This window comes from Podarcis gaigeae (assembly GCF_964106915.1).
Source record: "Podarcis gaigeae genome assembly, chromosome: 9".
NCBI lineage: Eukaryota > Metazoa > Chordata > Lepidosauria > Squamata > Lacertidae > Podarcis > Podarcis gaigeae.
The window spans coordinates 44211396-44230055 of NC_139685.1; the positions used below are offsets into that span (position 1 = coordinate 44211396).

General features: G+C 40.9%; 1 protein-coding gene across 13 annotated transcripts in view; it reads left to right on the forward strand.

Annotated features, from left to right (window-relative positions):
• INPP4B (inositol polyphosphate-4-phosphatase type II B) overlaps positions 1-18660 on the forward strand; it is a gene marked incomplete at its 5' end in the record, with an annotated part of 263874 nt that overhangs the window by 93747 nt on the left and 151467 nt on the right. For 11 of the 13 annotated variants that reach the window (XM_083755443.1, XM_083755441.1, XM_083755437.1 and 8 more), the window contains one exon: positions 16368-16452. In XM_083755443.1, the coding sequence (XP_083611569.1) occupies positions 16368-16452 (85 nt within the window). Of the gene's footprint in view, positions 1-6958; positions 7141-7440; positions 7672-16367; positions 16453-18660 lie in introns of those variants that run through there. The other 2 variants (XM_083755434.1, XM_083755433.1) reach the window with 2 other exon arrangements.

The window sequence follows — 18660 nt, forward strand, 5'->3', positions numbered from 1 at the left end:
CATGGTTCTGCTCCTCCCCATTTCATCCTCGCAATAATCCTGTGATTAAGGTTAGGCTAAGAGATGGTGATTGGCCCAAGGTCAGCCAGTGAGTTTCATGGCTGAGTGGGGATTTGAACCCTGGTCTTCCAGGCCTTAGTCCAACACTCTAAAAAGGCTGGACAATATATATATATATATATATATATATATATATATATATATATATATATATATATATATATATTAATGCCTTTACAAGGCAGATGAAGCAACTGATGGTTGCTACTTCATATATGGCAGAGGGAAGGGCATTCCATACTTGAGGGGCAGTAGTAGGAAAAGTCTATCTGGGACTTCTGGCCTATGACATTCTGTAGAGTGCAATGCCATGAGTAAATTTTCCTCATATGATCCAAGTGACCTTGCAGGTCTATAGTGGGATAGAAGGGCTTTCATGTAACCTGGTCCCAAGCTGTTCAGGGCTTTGTATGTTACAAGAACATGGAATGTGGCTCAGTAGCTGATCAACAGTTAGTGCAGTTCCCTCAGCACAATTTGAATTTGTACCCATCAAGGTGCTCCACTTAACAACCTGGCTATAGCATTCTGCAACAGCTGCCACTTCCAGACCAATCTCAAGGGAAGCCTCACCTGGAGCTCATTGCAGTAGTCTAATTGTGAGGTTGCCAATGAATGAATCACAGTGTCCAAGCTACGTTGTCCAGGAAACAACAGAGTTAGTTTAAGCTGATAATAGGCCATCCTTGCCATGGAGGTTCCCGAGCCTCTAGTGACAAAGAGGGATGTAGGAGCACTCCTAAGGGAGTACAGCCCTGTCCAGAACTGGTGAACGCCCCAACTCCCCCACCTGGCAACTGCCCATCCACAAAGTCTCCATATTAGCAGGGTTCAGTCTTGGTTTGCAGCTCCCTATCCAGCCCACCACTGCATCTAGGCACCAGTTCAAAATAGTCCAAGCTTCTTCTGATCCATACATAAAAGCTGGGCCCCAAATCTCTGAGTTACCATGCCCAGTGACTTCATCTGTATTAAACAGCATTGGGGATTAGTAAAATAGGCTTTTGAATGGAACTGGGCTGCAACAGTTGAGAGGAGTTGACTAAAGGCATAGCAGGAATGTCTTGACACTATCAATGTGATCTGTAGTACCCAACCAGAGCTGGAGGAGGTTGGGAAATAGCAAATGCAGATATGAGCTGGGCTTGAATAGGCAAGGTATGAACAAGTGGTGAAGGAAGGTTTGAAAGCCCAAGGGCACCTGTTGTTTAGGCACAAGTGTGCTTCTTTAAGTAAAACAGGGATCCCAATTGGTAACCCAAAATTTTATAAAAAACAATACCAGTCAAGTGTAAATAACAAGAATGAAAGCAAACAAACAAACAAACAGCGACAGAGAATGAATAAAACAGCAAAAGTTCCTCTGCTGGTATATCCAGGGAGACAAATTTGCTTTCTTAGTGTAGTATAGGCATCTGTATGGAGAAGAGCACAGTCTCTGGTTCAAGACAGGTTGGTTCTTCCAAGTTTATGTGGGAACAAAACAAGAATGATAAAAGGGTGTATTGAATTATTTTGCTACAAGAGTCTCATGCAAAAAGAATGCAAATATGTGTTGTAGGTTAAGTTTTTCTTAGCCACTTCACAGATGGGGTAGTAATAGCCAATGACTACAGTCACTGGCAAGACTGATCTCACAATGGGCTAGGAATAGAATGGCTAAGCCCTCCAGATAGTGTTGGACTACAACCCCCATCATAATTGACCATTAGCCATGCTGGTTTCTAGCTGGAGAGAGCTAGAATCCAACAACTCCTAGAGACACTGAGCTGCCTACCTCTGGGTTAAGCCTTGGATTGTAAACTAGAAGTTTTAACACTCAAGTGTTATATGAAAACCACCTTATTTTGTAGTTTGCTTTGAAAGTTTCAGGTTTTCATGATCAGAATGTGGATACTGTCATGAATCAGTCATGAGCTGCTGTGAATCTGCTAATTTACTATCTCCTCTATGAAAGTCAGGTTTTCCTTCTCTAGGAATAGCTATAATCATGGAAGACCACTGTATTTACAAAAACTGTGATCTGTATGAGAATGACAGTACTTAGACTTCATGCCTTATGGCATGGTTTTCTAATGCTTACACAGATCATGAAAAAGGTTATGCAAGAAAATCATAAATAAGGATATGTCCTTCAGAATGCAATTACCTAGTAGCATCATGGCAAACTTGTTTGGCTTTTGTGCTACCATTTCTTATACAGCAATTTCATCTGATAAGAGAATTTTTTTTAATAAAATCTGTTCTTTACTCTTTTTAAACCAAAAAAACCCACCAAACTCATCCTGAACAAAATGTTCAGTAGAATATGAATCTTAAAGCTCACTTCTGCATAAGATCAGTGTGAAGCAAGGTAGAAATGTGCATAGTAAAACTTTTCCTAAAGAATGGTTATTGGTTGATAATTAAAATGGAATCACTTTAAAAGTTTTATACTTACATTAAATTAATAGTCTAATTCATTAATAATCCATACATAGTTCTTGTTTCTACTTAAAATGTGTGTCAAAAACATTGTTGATATCCACATTACTGACTTACTTGGTTTATCTTGCCTCTTAAATGTTGTATGGAGAATTCCACCCATACACAAAGTCTCTGGAAAAGTAGTAAAAATGGGTTGACCCCATAGGACAAAACTTGGTTATAACTTTCTTTTTCCAAGAAAGCTAAACCAGGAGTCTCGGTTTTGGATAATACACTGAGTCAGTGTTTCAATGTTGGCACTCCCATGTAATGCCTTTTGCAGATTCCTGGACAATAACCTGTACATGCTCAGAAGGCAGCAGAGTCTCAGCTTTAAAGGAGAGATATTCAAGTGGCTGAAAGCAGTACCCCTCCCCACAGCACTTCCATAACCATTCTGTGCTACTGTCCCTCTTGCTTGAATGAGTTTTAGGAGGGAGGATGAACAGGGACTGCTGGGGTGTCATCTCCTGGTCTTGGTCTTCCTGAGCTTTCTCAAGCAAAAATAAGCAAAATCCCGAGTTTTTATGGTACACAAAGTGAAGAATTCTGATAAGCTGAACCAATTTTGAACCGTGCTGGGGAGCTTGCTATTCAGTACTCAAATGCAAAAGCAGCAAAATCAGTCAAGTAATTTGAAACTTCTTGTTGCTTTTTATGTTAAACGTGAGTAGGCCTACCTTCCATCTAAAGTTTGATGCGTCTTCTGGGATGCATTTCCAGGTGAATCCCATGACCCTTGCCTTGCTCTTGCCCTGAAAAATGCACGAAACTGTAGCACCCCAAATAGCCACCACAGTCTCACACGGAAAAACAGGATGTCCCATTTTTTTAAAGGAGCAATTGGCAGGTATGGTATAATCATTATTTGTCTTCTGTGTTCATTCCTTAAATCTTCAAGACTCTGAATAATGAACTGTTTCAAGTGTGTGTGATGTGTGTGTGTGTGTGTGTGTGTGTGTGTATGTGTGTGTGTGTGTGCTTTTAGCAGAGATTTAGGAATTGCCACAAAAAGTGACCTTCATGCACACTTATAGAGAACACAGTCTTTAGAAAAATCTTCTTTAAAGAATGATGGCACATTTTTACCCACGTTCAGAATAAAAAGGCACTAAATCATACTGTAATAATGTTCAAAGCAAAACGGTCAACTTAGCAGTTATAGAAAAGATATTGCCCAGCATAAGTTTCATAAATGTGCACAAGCAGCAACATGGTGACATTTTTAAAACAATATATATGTAATCTTTTGGGAAACATGCCCAATACCTTTTGAAATTTTTACTTCAGAACATCAGCCTACAAATAAGATTAATTGTTCTCCTGGCTATAGACCAAGGACATCTACAAGTAGCAGAAATGGTGGCTGTGATGAATTTCCCAGTAGATCCATCCCTTTGAGTCCTTTTTTTCTTGTGAAGAGGCACTAAAATCTATGGTTCTCATTTAATGAGAGTCCTAGTTTATGTTCTCATTAACATTATCTAAGACCTGCAAACTGGATGGTAATTTATATTAGGCCACCAAAAAAACCATAGTAGTTCATATTTACAAGCTACTATTGAATGGTGCGTAACATCTCAGTAAGAGATCATTCCTTCTATTGACCTAAACCTGTGAGACCAACATTAGGTAAAGCCAGTGCCAAGGACCAGGCAGAGCCAGCCCCTGACTGGTTGTAAGAGGCCAGGCTCATGTTGCCGGAATGCCGGGAATGGCCCCATTTGCTCTAATAAACCAGTCTCCAATGATTCTGTGTCTCTTGACACAGCAGGGGACTTGGACAGTGCAATGCACATTGAGGAAGGTGTTGATGCTCAATTCTGTGCCATATTGTGCTTTCTACTCCCATAAACTGCTTTCCAGCTTGTTTCTACAGTTATATTCTGTTCCTCCATATCAGGCATGTTCAACAGGTAGATCGTGATCTACCGGTAGCTCACTGGACATCTGTGGTAGATCACTGGTAGATCATTGGCTCCTCCCAAAGAAGCTGAACAACTGTGACTCCCCTCAACATTTTACCTTCTCCCTGAAAAAAACTCAACAACTTTGACCTGAACCCCCCAAAGGGGGGTAGATCACTGGCCGTTTTAACTCTGTGAGTAGATCGCAGTCTCTTGGGAGTTGGCCACCCCTGCTCTATATAATATATGTTCAGCGCCTACTTTGCTCCTCTGTTTTCACTCCAAAGAAAACCAGTGCCTAACCTGGTGATGACAGAGTAATCAATGAAAGGAGGGAGCTGTAGTCCAAGATGGGAAAAGAAGTGGTGAGGGAACACCTAGCTACTTTATCAGAGCTAGCTACAAATCAGAGCCTGATTTGCTGCACCCAAGGGTACTAAAAGAGCTTGCAAAGCCTCTGTCTATACTAGTCTTTGAGAATTCCTGGAGAACAGGTGAGATCCCTGAGGACTGGAGGCATGGAAATGTTCTTCCTAACTTCAAAAAGAAAAGAGTAGACCAGGTAACTTACAACTGGTGAGATTGACATCCATACCAGAAAGGTTCTAGAACAGATAATTAAGCAGTCAGTCTGTGAGCACTTAGAAAAGGATACTGTGATTACTAAGACCCAATATGGATTTCTCAAAAACAAGTCATGCCAGACGAATCTCATTTCTTTCCTTGAAAGAGTTACATGCTTGACAGATCAGGGAAATGTTGTGAATGTAGTGTATGAATTTCAATAGGGATAAATGTAAGGTTCTGCACTTAGAAAGGAAGAACCAGTGGCACAAATATAATATGAGGGGCACCTGGCTTTGCCAGTAGCACATGTGAAAAGGATCTTGGGGTCTTAGTAGACCACAAGCTTAACATGAGTCAACAGTGTGATGCAACAGCAGCAGCAAAAAAAAATAAAATAAATAAAATAAAAAGGGAAAAAAGCTAAAATTAAAAAAAACGCTAATGCATCAACAGAGGTCTAGTTTCCAGATCAATGGGAGTCATAGTACTGTTCTATTCTGCCTTGGTCAGACTACATCTGGAGTACTGTGTCCAGTTCTGGGCACTACCTTTTAAAAAGGATATTGACAAGCTGGAATGTGTGCAGAAGAGGGCGACCAAGATGGTCAAGGGTTTGGAAACCAAGCCTTATGAGGAAAAGTTGAGGGAGTTGGGTATGTTTAGCTTGGAAAAGAGGAGACTGAGATGAAATATAGTGATCTTCAAATATCTAAAGGGCTGTTACATGGAAAATGGAGCAAGCTTTATTTTCTCTTGCTCGGGAGGAGAAGTAGAAAAGCAAAACTTTTGTATATTATTAAATGGCTGTTTCAATATCTAACAGAACTACAAGATTATTCTATATTGAGTATCACATGAAATGATGAGATCAGCAAAATAAATACTGTCTTAAAGCAAACTGGACATAAATTAGGTTCTCTTTCTGTAACTCTTCGTTCTTTCTGATAGCAGCAAAGCAATGAAGGTTGCAGTCTTGCTTGCAAACTGAATGGAACAATGACATCTATGGTTGAAGCAAGAAACCATCAATGGTTAAAATTAATTAATTATTAACGGTGACAAGGATTTGCACTGCATGTCACTAGAAGCCCAAGTGAGCTCCAAAAAACCATAGACTGGGAATAAAAAAACTGGGGGCATTCTCTCTCCATTAAATTTGCATATTTTACTAGATGTTCTTCTAATCTTTAAGCCAGTAAATTTATAGAAAAATGAACTATCAATCTGTATTTGGAATACCAATTACCAATATAAAATTCAACAATATATTTATTTCTCATTGTTATAAAATAACTACTTAATTAATAATACAATGGCCTCTTTTGTTGAAAGATACTTAATTTATGTATTGTCCTTTCTGTTTTTTAATATTGAATATTAAAAAGAAGCTGGCATTGTAGTATATATAAAAAACATTTTGTACTAAAATGTAGCAAAGATGCTGGATGCATGCAGAACAGCTGTTGGCTCACGAGTCTTTTACAATATTTTCAGTTGGTGGCTGTATGAGATCATAACACTCTTATGGGGCTATAAAGTTATCCAAACCATGATATTATATTACAAGTGTTTAGAATCATGGAGCCAGTTGTAATGTTTATGCCTACATCTTATCTGTGGTCAGTTTGATAATTTATGCTTCTGTTTGGGTCTGTTAAATAGTTGCAACAATAAAATCAACAATGGTAATTTAAAACACATCTGTCAAGTCAGTTGTGCTACCTTTTTATGCCTGCTAATGAAAGTAAATCAGGGTTGGCACCAAGTGATTCATTTGTAAGAGGGATGCTTGTTTATCTTTGTGTGCTTGTGACCCATTATAGGAAAGAACTAAACCATTCATCTGAACAAGCACTGACAGCTGGAGCCACTTCTAATGCTATGTACTCATAAAAGTTCTAACTAGTTTATTTTTGTCTGAGGTATTAGGATGATGTCTGTGGCATGTGACTGACTGGGGGAGGAGAACTCTTGGGGAACTTCCATTCTTAGTCTGAAACTCTCCCTCTTGATATTAGCAGTGCAAAGAAATGAAAACAAGCCCTTATTGTGCGGGTTTTTTGTGCCATCACCACCCAAAATGTAAAACCCATAATGAAATCAAAGGAAGCACACTTTGGCTGGATTGTTGAAAATGGAGGTAAGGGCAAAAAAGCTAGTTTCATTAGTGGAATTTAGAAGACTTGGCAAATCCAAAATTGGCACCAACAAAAATATAGTATCCTTCTCTTACTAAGTTTGAATAAGAAATTCATTGTTTGTAGCTGGTTGGCAGACCTCTTGAAATAACTGCAATTATCACTGCCCCGACTGGGGAACTTTACCCATGGAAAGTACCGTAAGTATCTCCAGATTTGAAAGAGAGCTAATTGAAATCAGCAGGGTGGAATTCCCTACTGGGTGTTACTAAAATACTGTTCTTCTGTGTACCAATATTTAGGACAGCTGTTCCTGAACATTAAAACTGCAGGCAATCCACATCCGTTCTGAATAATGTGAAGCAGCCTGAACACACATCTCCCCTGGACCTGATGTAGCCACATACTGTCCTTCTTACTACAGTTTGTTTCCTCTCTTCCACATCATTTTTCAAACTGATGAGTCGCATAAGTCAAATACAGCAGCCATTTATAATTAAATGGAAAAGCTGCTAAGTTGAACAGTGCAAAAGGTATGGAAAACAGCACTTTAAGGGGAATTCTTAATTAAACTATTAAGTGTGTGTGTGTGTGTGTGTGTGTGTGTGAGAGAGAGAGAGAGAGAGAGAGAGAGAGAGAGAGAGAGACAAAGGCACTAACACATTACACAAACTTCACGTCAATTTGCATTTGAGATGCAAGTAATTGTCTTCAGATAAGCCACTGAATCTGAGTGACAGCTTTGCGTTCTGTACAATCTGTGTATGTTGTTTTCTGGCACAGTTGAATTAACTATGCACTTTCCTCGTAAGTGCAGCACAGCTCCCCCCCCCCCCCCTGGCTTTCATATTTATTCTCTTAGACTAGTCTTCCCCAGACTACAAATCTCAGCATTCCTAAACATTGACATACTGGCTGATGATTATAGGAGTTGTGGTCTGAAACATACAGAAGGCATCAGATTGGATAAAGTTGCCTTAGACAAAGAGAATCCTGTGCAGGCCATTGTTAGGAGCTCTGTCAGGAAAATGTATATAACCTTGTAAATAAATCTATTGATCTACAAGCCCCAGATTGATTAGTTTAATTTCCCCTTTTTAGCTATGCATATGCATGATGCATTAAGATGATATAGTCCATGAATTAATATAATGTTTGCACGTTGACATGATCGATCTCTACTGACAATGGTCTATATAAGTAAGTGCAAGTACCAGCTTTTTCTTAAGTTGTATTGCGTGCTATACTGTAGTTTACAGAGTAAATGCAAGCTACTAGCATAATGTTGGCAGTGTACTAGTGGAATAGTGTATTAATTACAACAGGCTCTTATCTGTGAAACAATATATCATTCAGAGAATAAGTGTTTGTTCTTGAGATAGTGGTATTGCTGTGGTTTGTTGTGTCTCTGAATTAATTAAATTACTTTATCTGATTTGAAATTTGAATAGTGCTTGCTGTCAGCTTACATTTGGGAAATCCAGGATGCTGAGGGATGAGTTTACTAATGGGGAACTGCCCTGAAAGCAGACATAGGAATTCCTGGATGTTTTCTAGGGTGCATTTACAGTACTTATGGGGTGAAGGTTTACTGTGCCCACATGATTTCAACACATCCCAGAATCCTTCAGATACATAGAGGCATTTTTGCTACATTTTCTTGGCATATATGTATTCTCAAAATACTGTTTAATACCATTTGAAAACTTTTGCAGTGGGGTGACCAAAGGCAAATGAGCTTAACATGCATCTCTGTAAAGTAATAAAGAACCTTTTCATATCTTTTGACTTCTGCAAAGTTGCAAAAACTTTTATCTGTTTGGTTGGCCGAGATGTGGAAATTGCATTCAACTTTAGCCAAATAGAACTTTGAGCAATGAGATCAATTTAACCCTCTTTATTTATTTTCTTTCATTTGTGCTTTGCTTCCCCCCTTCCTGCCCTACCATGGAACCCAGAGTGGGGTACATGCCGTTCCCATGTGGTCAGTTATCCAGGCATTGAACACATCTAGACCAGTGTTGGCCTCAAATACCTTCAGTATTTGAGACATATCTGGGACATATTTTTTCATATTCTGAAAAAATATTTTTTCATATTCTGTCTAACACATATTCTATGACTTTTACATTTCCCCTTCACTCTTCCCATATTCCTCTCTGAACTGTTCAGCTCTTCCTCAGCTGGAAATTTGCCACAGGTTTCCTTCTCCATTTCCCAGACTATTAAATGATGATGGTCACCCATGGCATCTCTTTCCTCATTAGGGATTGTGTAATCAGAGCTACATCAAACTCCTGTGTCATCAATGTTATAATTTAAATCCCCCAAATATTTTAGTGGTAGCTGCATGCAGAATATCCCTAATCACAGGAATGGTTGATGCACTTGTATTTTGGGAGAGAAAGATGTGGGAATTGCAATCTAGAAAGAGAAAAGGGAAATGAAGAAAAATCAGGGAAAGAACTTCAGAGGAATCAGCAGGATGGACTGTGAAAAGCAGTACACCAGGTAACAAGTGGTATGACCTGGTGGGTGGTGTCCCATACCACAGGGATAAGGCATTAAACTGAGTGTATGGAAAATTAGGGTTGGCTCACATGACCACACTGCTAGTAGTGGCAACGAGTGCTGTGCTCATGCCATCTGCTTTTTTTCTTGCTTGCTGCACAGTGAGCACTCATGACAACTCAACCCACATCAGCTGTGTAGCTGCGTAGCTGTTTTGCAGAGGCCTAGAGATGTAGTTTCAAGTTGTGGTCATAGTGAAGCAGGCATATGAGAACTTATTCTACATCTTCTGAATTCCATATTTTCTACTTTCAGTCTGCATCCCAGTGGGGGAAAACCATAGAAACTGAGAGAGCTCAGGTAAAAGAGCTTATGGGGCTTGGCACTATCAATGAACAACAAGGAGGTGCATTTTTAACTACTGGGAGTGACAGCCTTTGAAACTTTACCAGCCTTTTCCTACCAAGAAATTCCCATGCAGAAGCTGCCCAAGGCCTTGACTTGAACAAAGTTCTTCCTATGTCTTGCAACTACAAGTGCATTGTTGGATCTTATTTAATTTTTGACTTTCCACACTGAGATTGCCAATAAGGTGTCAGTTATCTGCTGTCTGTTGCAAAATGTGGACATTTGTCCAGGTTCCTGGAGGGAGAAGATTATCTCATTTCAGCAAGGTAATTGAAAAGTGATCAGATAGTAGAGAATCTTCAGATTGCCAAAACTAATGTAAAAATTGATTTCAACAGAGCACTGGGAGCTGAAAACTCACTGTACTTTCAGTCTACTACCCCACTCCCACAACACAAAACCCAGCATCTACTTCTTGAAATAGGTCATTATTAAAACCTATTTGCTGATATAACCTGTGATATATTCATGTGAGTATTTGTCTTTCCTATTACACCACTTGGTATTTGAGTTAACTCCTCTAGCTATTGTTGAACCACAACTCCCATAATCTCTGATTATTGGCTATGCTACTTGGGGCTGATGGAAACAACACCTGCAAGTTAGCCACTCGGTTGTTCGCCATTGAAATTAGAGTGATATCTGATTAAGTTGTAAGCTGACTTAAACATAACATAAGAATGTAAAAGTGTGCTGGATCAGGGCAGTGGCAAATCTAGTCCAGCATCCTGTTCTTTGTTCTCAACCAGATGCCCGTGGGAAGTCCTGCAAGCAGGACCTGGGCACAACAGCACCCTCCCCTCCTGTGGTTTCTAGCAACTGGCATTCAGTAGCATTGCTGCCTCTGACAAATGGGAGTTGAACATCACCATTAGGGATAAAGGTAAAGTTAAAGGCACCCCTGACCATTAGGTCCAGTCATGGCCAACTCTGGGGTTGTGGCGCTCATCTTGCTTTATTGGCCAAGGGAGCCGGCGTACAGCTTCCAGGTCATGTGGCCAGCATGACTAAGCCACTTCTTGCGAACCAGAGCAGTGCACAGAAATGCCATTTACCTTCCCGCTGGAGCGGTATCTATTTATCTACTTGCACTTTGACATGCTTTTGAACTGCTAGGTTGGCAGGAGCAGGGACCGAGCAACGGGAGCTCACCCCATCGCAGGGATTCAAACCGCCAACCTTCTGATCGGCAAGTCCTAGGCTCTGTGGTTTAACCCACAGCGCCACACGTGTCCCGACTATCCCATTAGGGATAGTAGCCATGGAAAGCTTTATTCTCAGAGAATTTGACTAATCCTCTTTTAAAACCATACAAGTTTGTGAAGAAGAAGAAGAGTTTGGATTTGATATCCTGCCTTTCACTCCCTTTAAGGAATCTCAAAGCAGCTAACGTTCTCCTTTCCCTTCCTCCCCCACAACAAACACTCTGTGAGGTGAGTGGGGCTGAGAGACTTCAAAGAAGTGTGACTAGCCCAAGGTCACCCAGCAGCTGCATGTGGAGGAGCGGAGATGTGAACCTGGTTCCCCAGATTACGAGACTACCGCTCTTAACCACTGCACCACACTGGCTTTCATGTGGTCATCACTGCTGCTTTGGGGAGCAAATTATATAGTTTATGCACTGTATGAAGAAGTATTTGTTTTTGTCCTGTATCTTCCAACATTCAGCTTCACTTGTTAAATACAGCAGGAGTTACTTAAAAATAGGCCTGTTTAGGATTGTACTGTAAGTCATACTCAGGCATAATGGACCTGCTCTGATACCACCCATAATAACACTGTTCTTGCAAGAGCACTCATGAATTCATTGAACATGTGACTGTGATAGGGATGTGCCAGTTAGCCATTCCCCTGACATTTGTGGAACCTTTTGGCAATATCTAATGCAGGGATCTTGATCACATGTGAGTGTTCTTCCCAGGAGTTCAGTTGAACAAGCAGGTGTCAGGTCCGTGGCCAAAAAGGTGCACACATTTCAGGACTGTATTTGTGGCTAGTGCATTTCCTTCTTCTTGCTCTGGCTTTCAGTGAATCTATGAGTGACGCTGTCTGAAGAGGGATCCAGACAAAAGCACATCTGCATTTCCCCCTGCTGCAGCCACATGTATGCGATCAGATTTAGATTGAGCATTCAGCACACCTTGTGGAATAAAGGAGTTGCTTGCATGTTTAAAAATTCACAAACTGAAGAATTGGCTCTTATTTCCTTCAGTAAGGTGCCCTGCATATTTCTAATACTGTTCTAAATGGGATAACATTTTAAGATGCCCATGTGGACGGGAAAGAGATGTGCTTATGCTTCTGGTGTGATTAATTTAACTAATGTTCTTCGGCTCTGCCTGCTGTGTAGGTTTGTTTCCCTGGTGTATCAATTAGTGCCATTTCTCCGTGGATCTCGTTCAGATGTGTACAGCTCTTCCTGAAAATTGTTATTTGTAAAATATGTAGAAATGTGGATGTACATTTAGGTTGTTTTTCTTCAAAACACACACACACATATTCTGTACTGTATAGAAGGAGCTGTTCATCTATTATGAGAAAAAAATATTAAAGAATCTCACTTTGGATGTAAGCTGTATAGGCATCTGAAGCAGCTCTGGGTAGAGTTTTCCCATAATGACATCAAAACCATCTATCAAAGCCTCTGGAGACAATGCTACCTTTTCACTTCAGAACATTTTTTTTTCCTGTGGCACATCAAGGCAGATGAACAGGAATAAGGAAAGAATTCTGACATTTCAGTTCTCTTTGGCCATATTTAATGCCCTTGCTAGCTTCCCCTTATTTCTGTTGGAGAGAGGATATTTGTATTGCAAGAAGAGAACCTGAGGTTGCCCAAAAGCTAAGGTGATATTAATCATAAACTAACTGGCCAGTACAAAATGTCTTGGGAAGAGTTTTAGGATTGCTTGGTGGAAAGATGTGCTTTCTGAATCAATATGTCTTTTTTATACTTTTGGATTTGTGGTTTGCTCCTTCCAGAAGCCTGGGGTGGGAAACAAGTATAAACACATATTTTTTAAGAACCGAGCAAATAAACTAAAACCTAAGCATTTTCCCAGTAGAAGCTTAAATCTGACTTCCAAATGCCGGTGCAGATAAGGTCATATAATAGAAGTGCGCAAAAGCTTTGTATGAATCCCAAATAATGAGCTGAAGTGGAGGGAGGCTGCCCCAGAGGGATTTTGGTCTTCTACACAGCAGGGCAAGATCTTACCAAGGCAGGCATGAATGGAAGCAGAGATCCATGAAGTGCTTTGTGTACCTCAGCAATGCAGAGATTTTTTTTTTTTAAAGCTGCAAATGAGTATCTTTGAAAAGTAAAATTGTGTTTATAAGCTTAACCATTAATGCCAGGATGTGAAAGGAGGAGGAAGAGGAAGCAGCTATGTAAACTGAAAACTAGAACTCTAGCTTAAGGAAAATGGCAGGACTGGGAAGTGGGGTCCTTTGTGGCAGTCAGCAGGACTGGCCCACCCATGAGGCAAGGTGAAGCGAACGACTCAGGCAGCAGGGTCCACAGGGACAATGGATTCTGATGTAGAACTTTAATCCCTCTACTTGTTCCAGATGTAGATCTTCATCCTTGGCCCGGGGCGGGGGTGGGCAGGGTGCATTTTGTGGTTCGCCTCAGGGGCCAAAATATCTCTGCAGGAGGTGTTCAGTTGCAGCACGCTTATTGATTAGTAATATATTTTTCAGTTCCAAGATATATAGGGCATCTGTAACTATTAATATCCTCATGTTGCACAGAATAAAGAGAGAGAGAGAAATTAAGTCATTCTTTTGAGGTGTTGCTGTGTGTTTTGTTTCACCATTTCATGTGCTGATATGATAAACCCTTCTGTGGAATATAAGGTAAAGGTAAAGGTACCCCTGCCCGTACGGGCCAGTCTTGACAGACTCTGGGGTTGTGCGCCCATCTCACTCAAGAGGCCAGGGGCCAGCGCTGTCCGGAGACACTTCCGGGTCACGTGGCCAGCGTGACAAAGCTGCATCTGGCGAGCCAGAGCCGCACACGGAAACGCCGTTTACCTTCCCGCTGGTAAGCGGTCCCTATTTATCTACTTGCACCCAGAGGTCCTTTCGAACTGCTAGGTTGGCAGGCGCTGGGACCGAGCAGCGGGAGCGCACCCCGCCGCAGGGATTCGAACCGCCGACCTTTCGATCGGCAAGTCCTAGGTGCTGAGGCTTTAACCCACAGCGCCACCTGCGTCCCCTCTGTGGAATATAGATTGCAATAAATTATAATTGGGGGGGGGGGGTTAGTTTCTAAATTTCCAAGGCACATTGATTTCTCATTGCTTGAGAATGTTTTATGCTTCTGTACTAATATTCACTTTAATGTTGAGGTTCTAAGAAATATGATAAAAGGATAAAAGCTAGTCAAGTTGTACTAAGAACAATGTATTAATAGTTGAGCTTTTTTACTAGTTAGTTAGTTAGTTAGTTAGTTAATTGATTGCTCTGGCCTGAAGAATCTCATGGCTTAGCCCAGCCTTTGCCAACCTTGCACCCTCCAGATGTTTTGGACTACAATTCCCATCAGCCCCAGCCAGCGTACACTGGGAGCCCAGGATGACACAGACTGACTTAGCCTGACTTCAGCTACGTTTTGAAACTTATTTGTGAAGATAAACATGCATCTTAGAACTCTAAATAGTTATAAATTCATTTTGAAGATGCTCCTTGACATGTCAGCCAAGATTCTTGCCTTTCTGCTAAGAAAGGGCAATTTTTATGTCTCTTTTGGAAGTTGTCTCCATTCTGCTCAAGCTGCAGTCCATGAGCAATGAAAGGTCACCCCTGCTCTTCTGTTCAGAACTTCTTTCAAGCTATTTTCCACAGTATTTTTTCCACTGCATTCTACAAAGTCCCATGATTTTCAATACATCATTTTAACTCCCTCAAGTTATGCAACAGAGCCTAATTGAGACAGAAAGTTAATGATACAGAAGTACAAAACAGTCTGGTGCCTGTGAATTCTCTCATTGGTATAGATTGCATGTATGGAATCATGATTATGAAGGGTATTTTTTGTCTTACATAACACACTGAAACAAGAAAGACTTTCACAGTCTTGCCATTGCATCCACAAAGGTAAAACACTACAACAGTCCTACCAGAAAAAAGATCCTGGGTTGTATCCAAGCATTACAGTAAAATTATTTATCCTAATTGAATGGTGGGTCCTAACAAACCCATTGGGGCATGCTTTTAATAAACATGCATTGGATTGTGCTGTAAGACAGTTGCACTAAGCTCCCTTCAATTTCAATGGCACTTAAGCCAAGTCTAACTTTTCACATGGATTTCAGCTGATTTAGTTTGGATCCAGCCACTTCATATAGGAGATGATAACAACTGAGGCTTTACAAACTTTTTTACATGCATAGTACAGGTATGTCTAGGAGTGAGTTGTTTGAAGCAATACAAAGGAATGTACAACACTGGCTATCAAAAATTAAAAGCTGCTTATTATTAGATAGCAAACTCTATTAAAGGTGAAGGTACCCCTGCCCGTACGGGCCAGTCATGTCTGACTATAGGGTTGTATGCTCATCTCACTTAAGAGGCCGGAGGCCACCGCTGTCCGGAGACACTTCCAGGTCACGTGGCCAGCGTGACGAAGCTGCTCTGGCGAGCCGGCACCAGCGCAGCACACAGAAACGCCGTTTACCTTCCCGCTATAAAGTGGTACCTATTTATCTACTTGCACTTAGGGGTGCTTTCGAACTGCTAGGTGGGCAGGAGCTGGGACAGAAGGACGGGAGCTCACCCCACCATGGGTATTCAAACCGCTGACCATGCGATCGGCAAGCCCTAGGCGCTGAGGTTTTACCCACAGCGCCACCCGTGTTCCTAGCAAACTCTATTATCAGTGAGTAAATGTTTGAAGAATTTTTACACAGCTCTTCAGCCAAAAAAGGCCCCTGGAGTGCCTTTCAGAAATCAATAAGAACAGGACAGTATTTTCCCTCAAGCTTACAATTTTAAAAAGATAACGCCAAAAAGGAAAGGGGGTTGGGAGGGAGAAGGAAATAGGCAAACTCAGGTTGCAGTTCTTTGTTACAAGTGGTTGGCTGGAGGAAACAGTTTGAGAAGAGGAGGAACCAAAAGTCACTAGTGCCAGTGAAGTGGCGTAGTATCGCCCCATCCCCACCCCCGGTTGATGGAGAGAGGGCCCTGGCTTCTTCGCAGAACTGGTGGTGTCTGTAATACTTTCTTCTTCCCTTTCTTGTAGCCTGAATTGCCATATTATTGGATGAATCTGAGTAAAACTCTTGCTTTTCTTTTGTTCCCTTTACAGTGTTGTGAAGCTGCTGAGTTAGTAATCCTGGAGCGGTGCTGTGTTGTGGAATTCAGGAATAAAGCAGATGTTTCAGTAGTGCTCAGTAAGTATGAACATAATAATTCCTCTCTCTTCTTTTGGGGTATTTCCAGGCCGTTAATATTTTTTCTTTAAATATGTTACACAATATGTATGTATATATGTATGTATGTATGTACGTATATACGTACGCATGTAATATAATTTATGTCCTGCTTGGTTGTAGAAAAAAACCTCAAAGAGCCCTACTGCTCAGCAAAAGGAACAGCTAAAAAAGGAAACTGATTTTCTAGATCCATTTGAATCAGGATTTAGCCTGGTTTGGGCACAGAAACTACTTTAATCACCCTGTATGATGACCTCTGATGGGAGAGAGACATGGGGAATGTGTCCTTGTTAATTTTCCTTGACTTTTTAGCAGCTTTCAATACCATTGATCATGTTATCCTCCTGGAGGGGCTGTCTGAGTTGGGGCAGGGTGGTTGCACCACTTTGTGGTGATTCTGGTCCTATTTGGGCCCCATGGAGCCTTCAGTGTTGGGTTCCTCAGGACATGATTTTAGCCCCTACACTGTTTAACGTCTACACGCAACCGCTGAGTGGGGTCATCCAGAGTTTTGGAGTACATTGTCAGCAATATGTTGAAGACACACAGCTCTACTTCTCCTTTACATCTTCAGTGGATGTGCTGAACTGTTGTCTTGCCTCTGTAATAATGGACTTGGTGAGAGCCAACAAACTGAAGCTCACTCAACCTGAGACTGAGGCTCTGTTAGTGGGGGGGTCCCTAGACTGGATGGATGGGAGGTTGCCTGCACTTGATGGAGTTACACTGGTGGCCCAGCTGTACCCCTATCTGGACAAAGATAGCCTATATTCTGTTGTCTATGCTCTGGTCACCTCTAGGTTTGATTACTTCAATACGTTATACATAGGGCTACCTCTTAAGACGGTTTGGAAACTTCAGCTGGTGCAGAATTCAGCAGCCAGGTTGTTCACCGGGTTAAGATGATTTGAGCATATTCCACCAATCCTAGCTCAACTGCACTGGCTGCCAATTATTTTCCAGGCCCAATTTAAAGTGCTAGTTCTGACCTATGAAGCCTTAAATGGCTCAGACCACAATATCTTAAGGACCATCTCTGCCCATATAAACCGACCCAGACTCTGTGACCATCATCTAAGTCCTTGTGTGCCTCCTCCATGAGAGGGTGGCAATACAAGAATGGACCTTTTCTGCAGTGGTTCCCTCTTTGTGGAATGGCAGCGAGTTTCGTTTGGCACTTTCATTATACATCTTTAGGGGCCAGGTGAAAACGTTCCTCTTCAACTAGGCCTTGGGCTGATTAACAGTATGTTCTTTTAAATGTGTTTGTGGGAGGGGGGTTATTGGTTTGCTTTGTTCTTGTTCTTGTTTTTATTATGTACTTTGTGGTTTTCTTCCATAATTTATGCTGTGGACTGCCCTGAGATGTTCGGATGAAGTGCAGTACACAAATTTAATGAATTATAAAAAAAATGGGATTGCAGTGACTCTGATTCACTGTTCCAGCTGTATAGGACACGTCCAATCTAGTTTATTAAATATAATTGTAGAAGCAAAAATAATGCGTAACAGGGTACAGAGATGAACATGTTTAATGAAGAAGCTGCTCTAAACATATTATAAGCAGATCAACCTGTCATCAGAGGACTTTTGTATATAAAGGCAGCTCTGTCTCCAACCAAGAAGAGACAGCAGATTCTCTTGAAATATAAAAGGCTTAAAAACAGCACTTCATTTGCTTTATAGTGGTGTGGTACATTAAACTTAAATGTCAATCATTACCATTTTGCTCTCATTTTATTAATATAAATATAAATAACTTTTAAAAATATTGGGAATCCAAGTGGACGGTGTTTTCATCTTTCCTGAACACACAAATATGCCTGTGTGTTGAATTTCTTGAATACAGTGATCCATACTCAAAACAGTCATCTCCCTCTGTTCCATCGCCCTTGTAATAAATAAGAGATGTAGAGCAGGATCTCTGAGGATCTTAGTGTCTGGGATGGCTAGTGAAAGCAAACATTCTCTGACATAATTTTTAGAAATATGTGATGTGATTATATTACTTTCCTATCCCAAAGATACTTTGTATATATAATGGCGATGACAATTTTAATCTGAAATATCAACATAAAAGTTGCAATGACAAAAGTGGAATATGAATGCTATTATTTTAAAAAAACAGGATAACAAAAGATAACAACAATAATTAAATCTTTATCG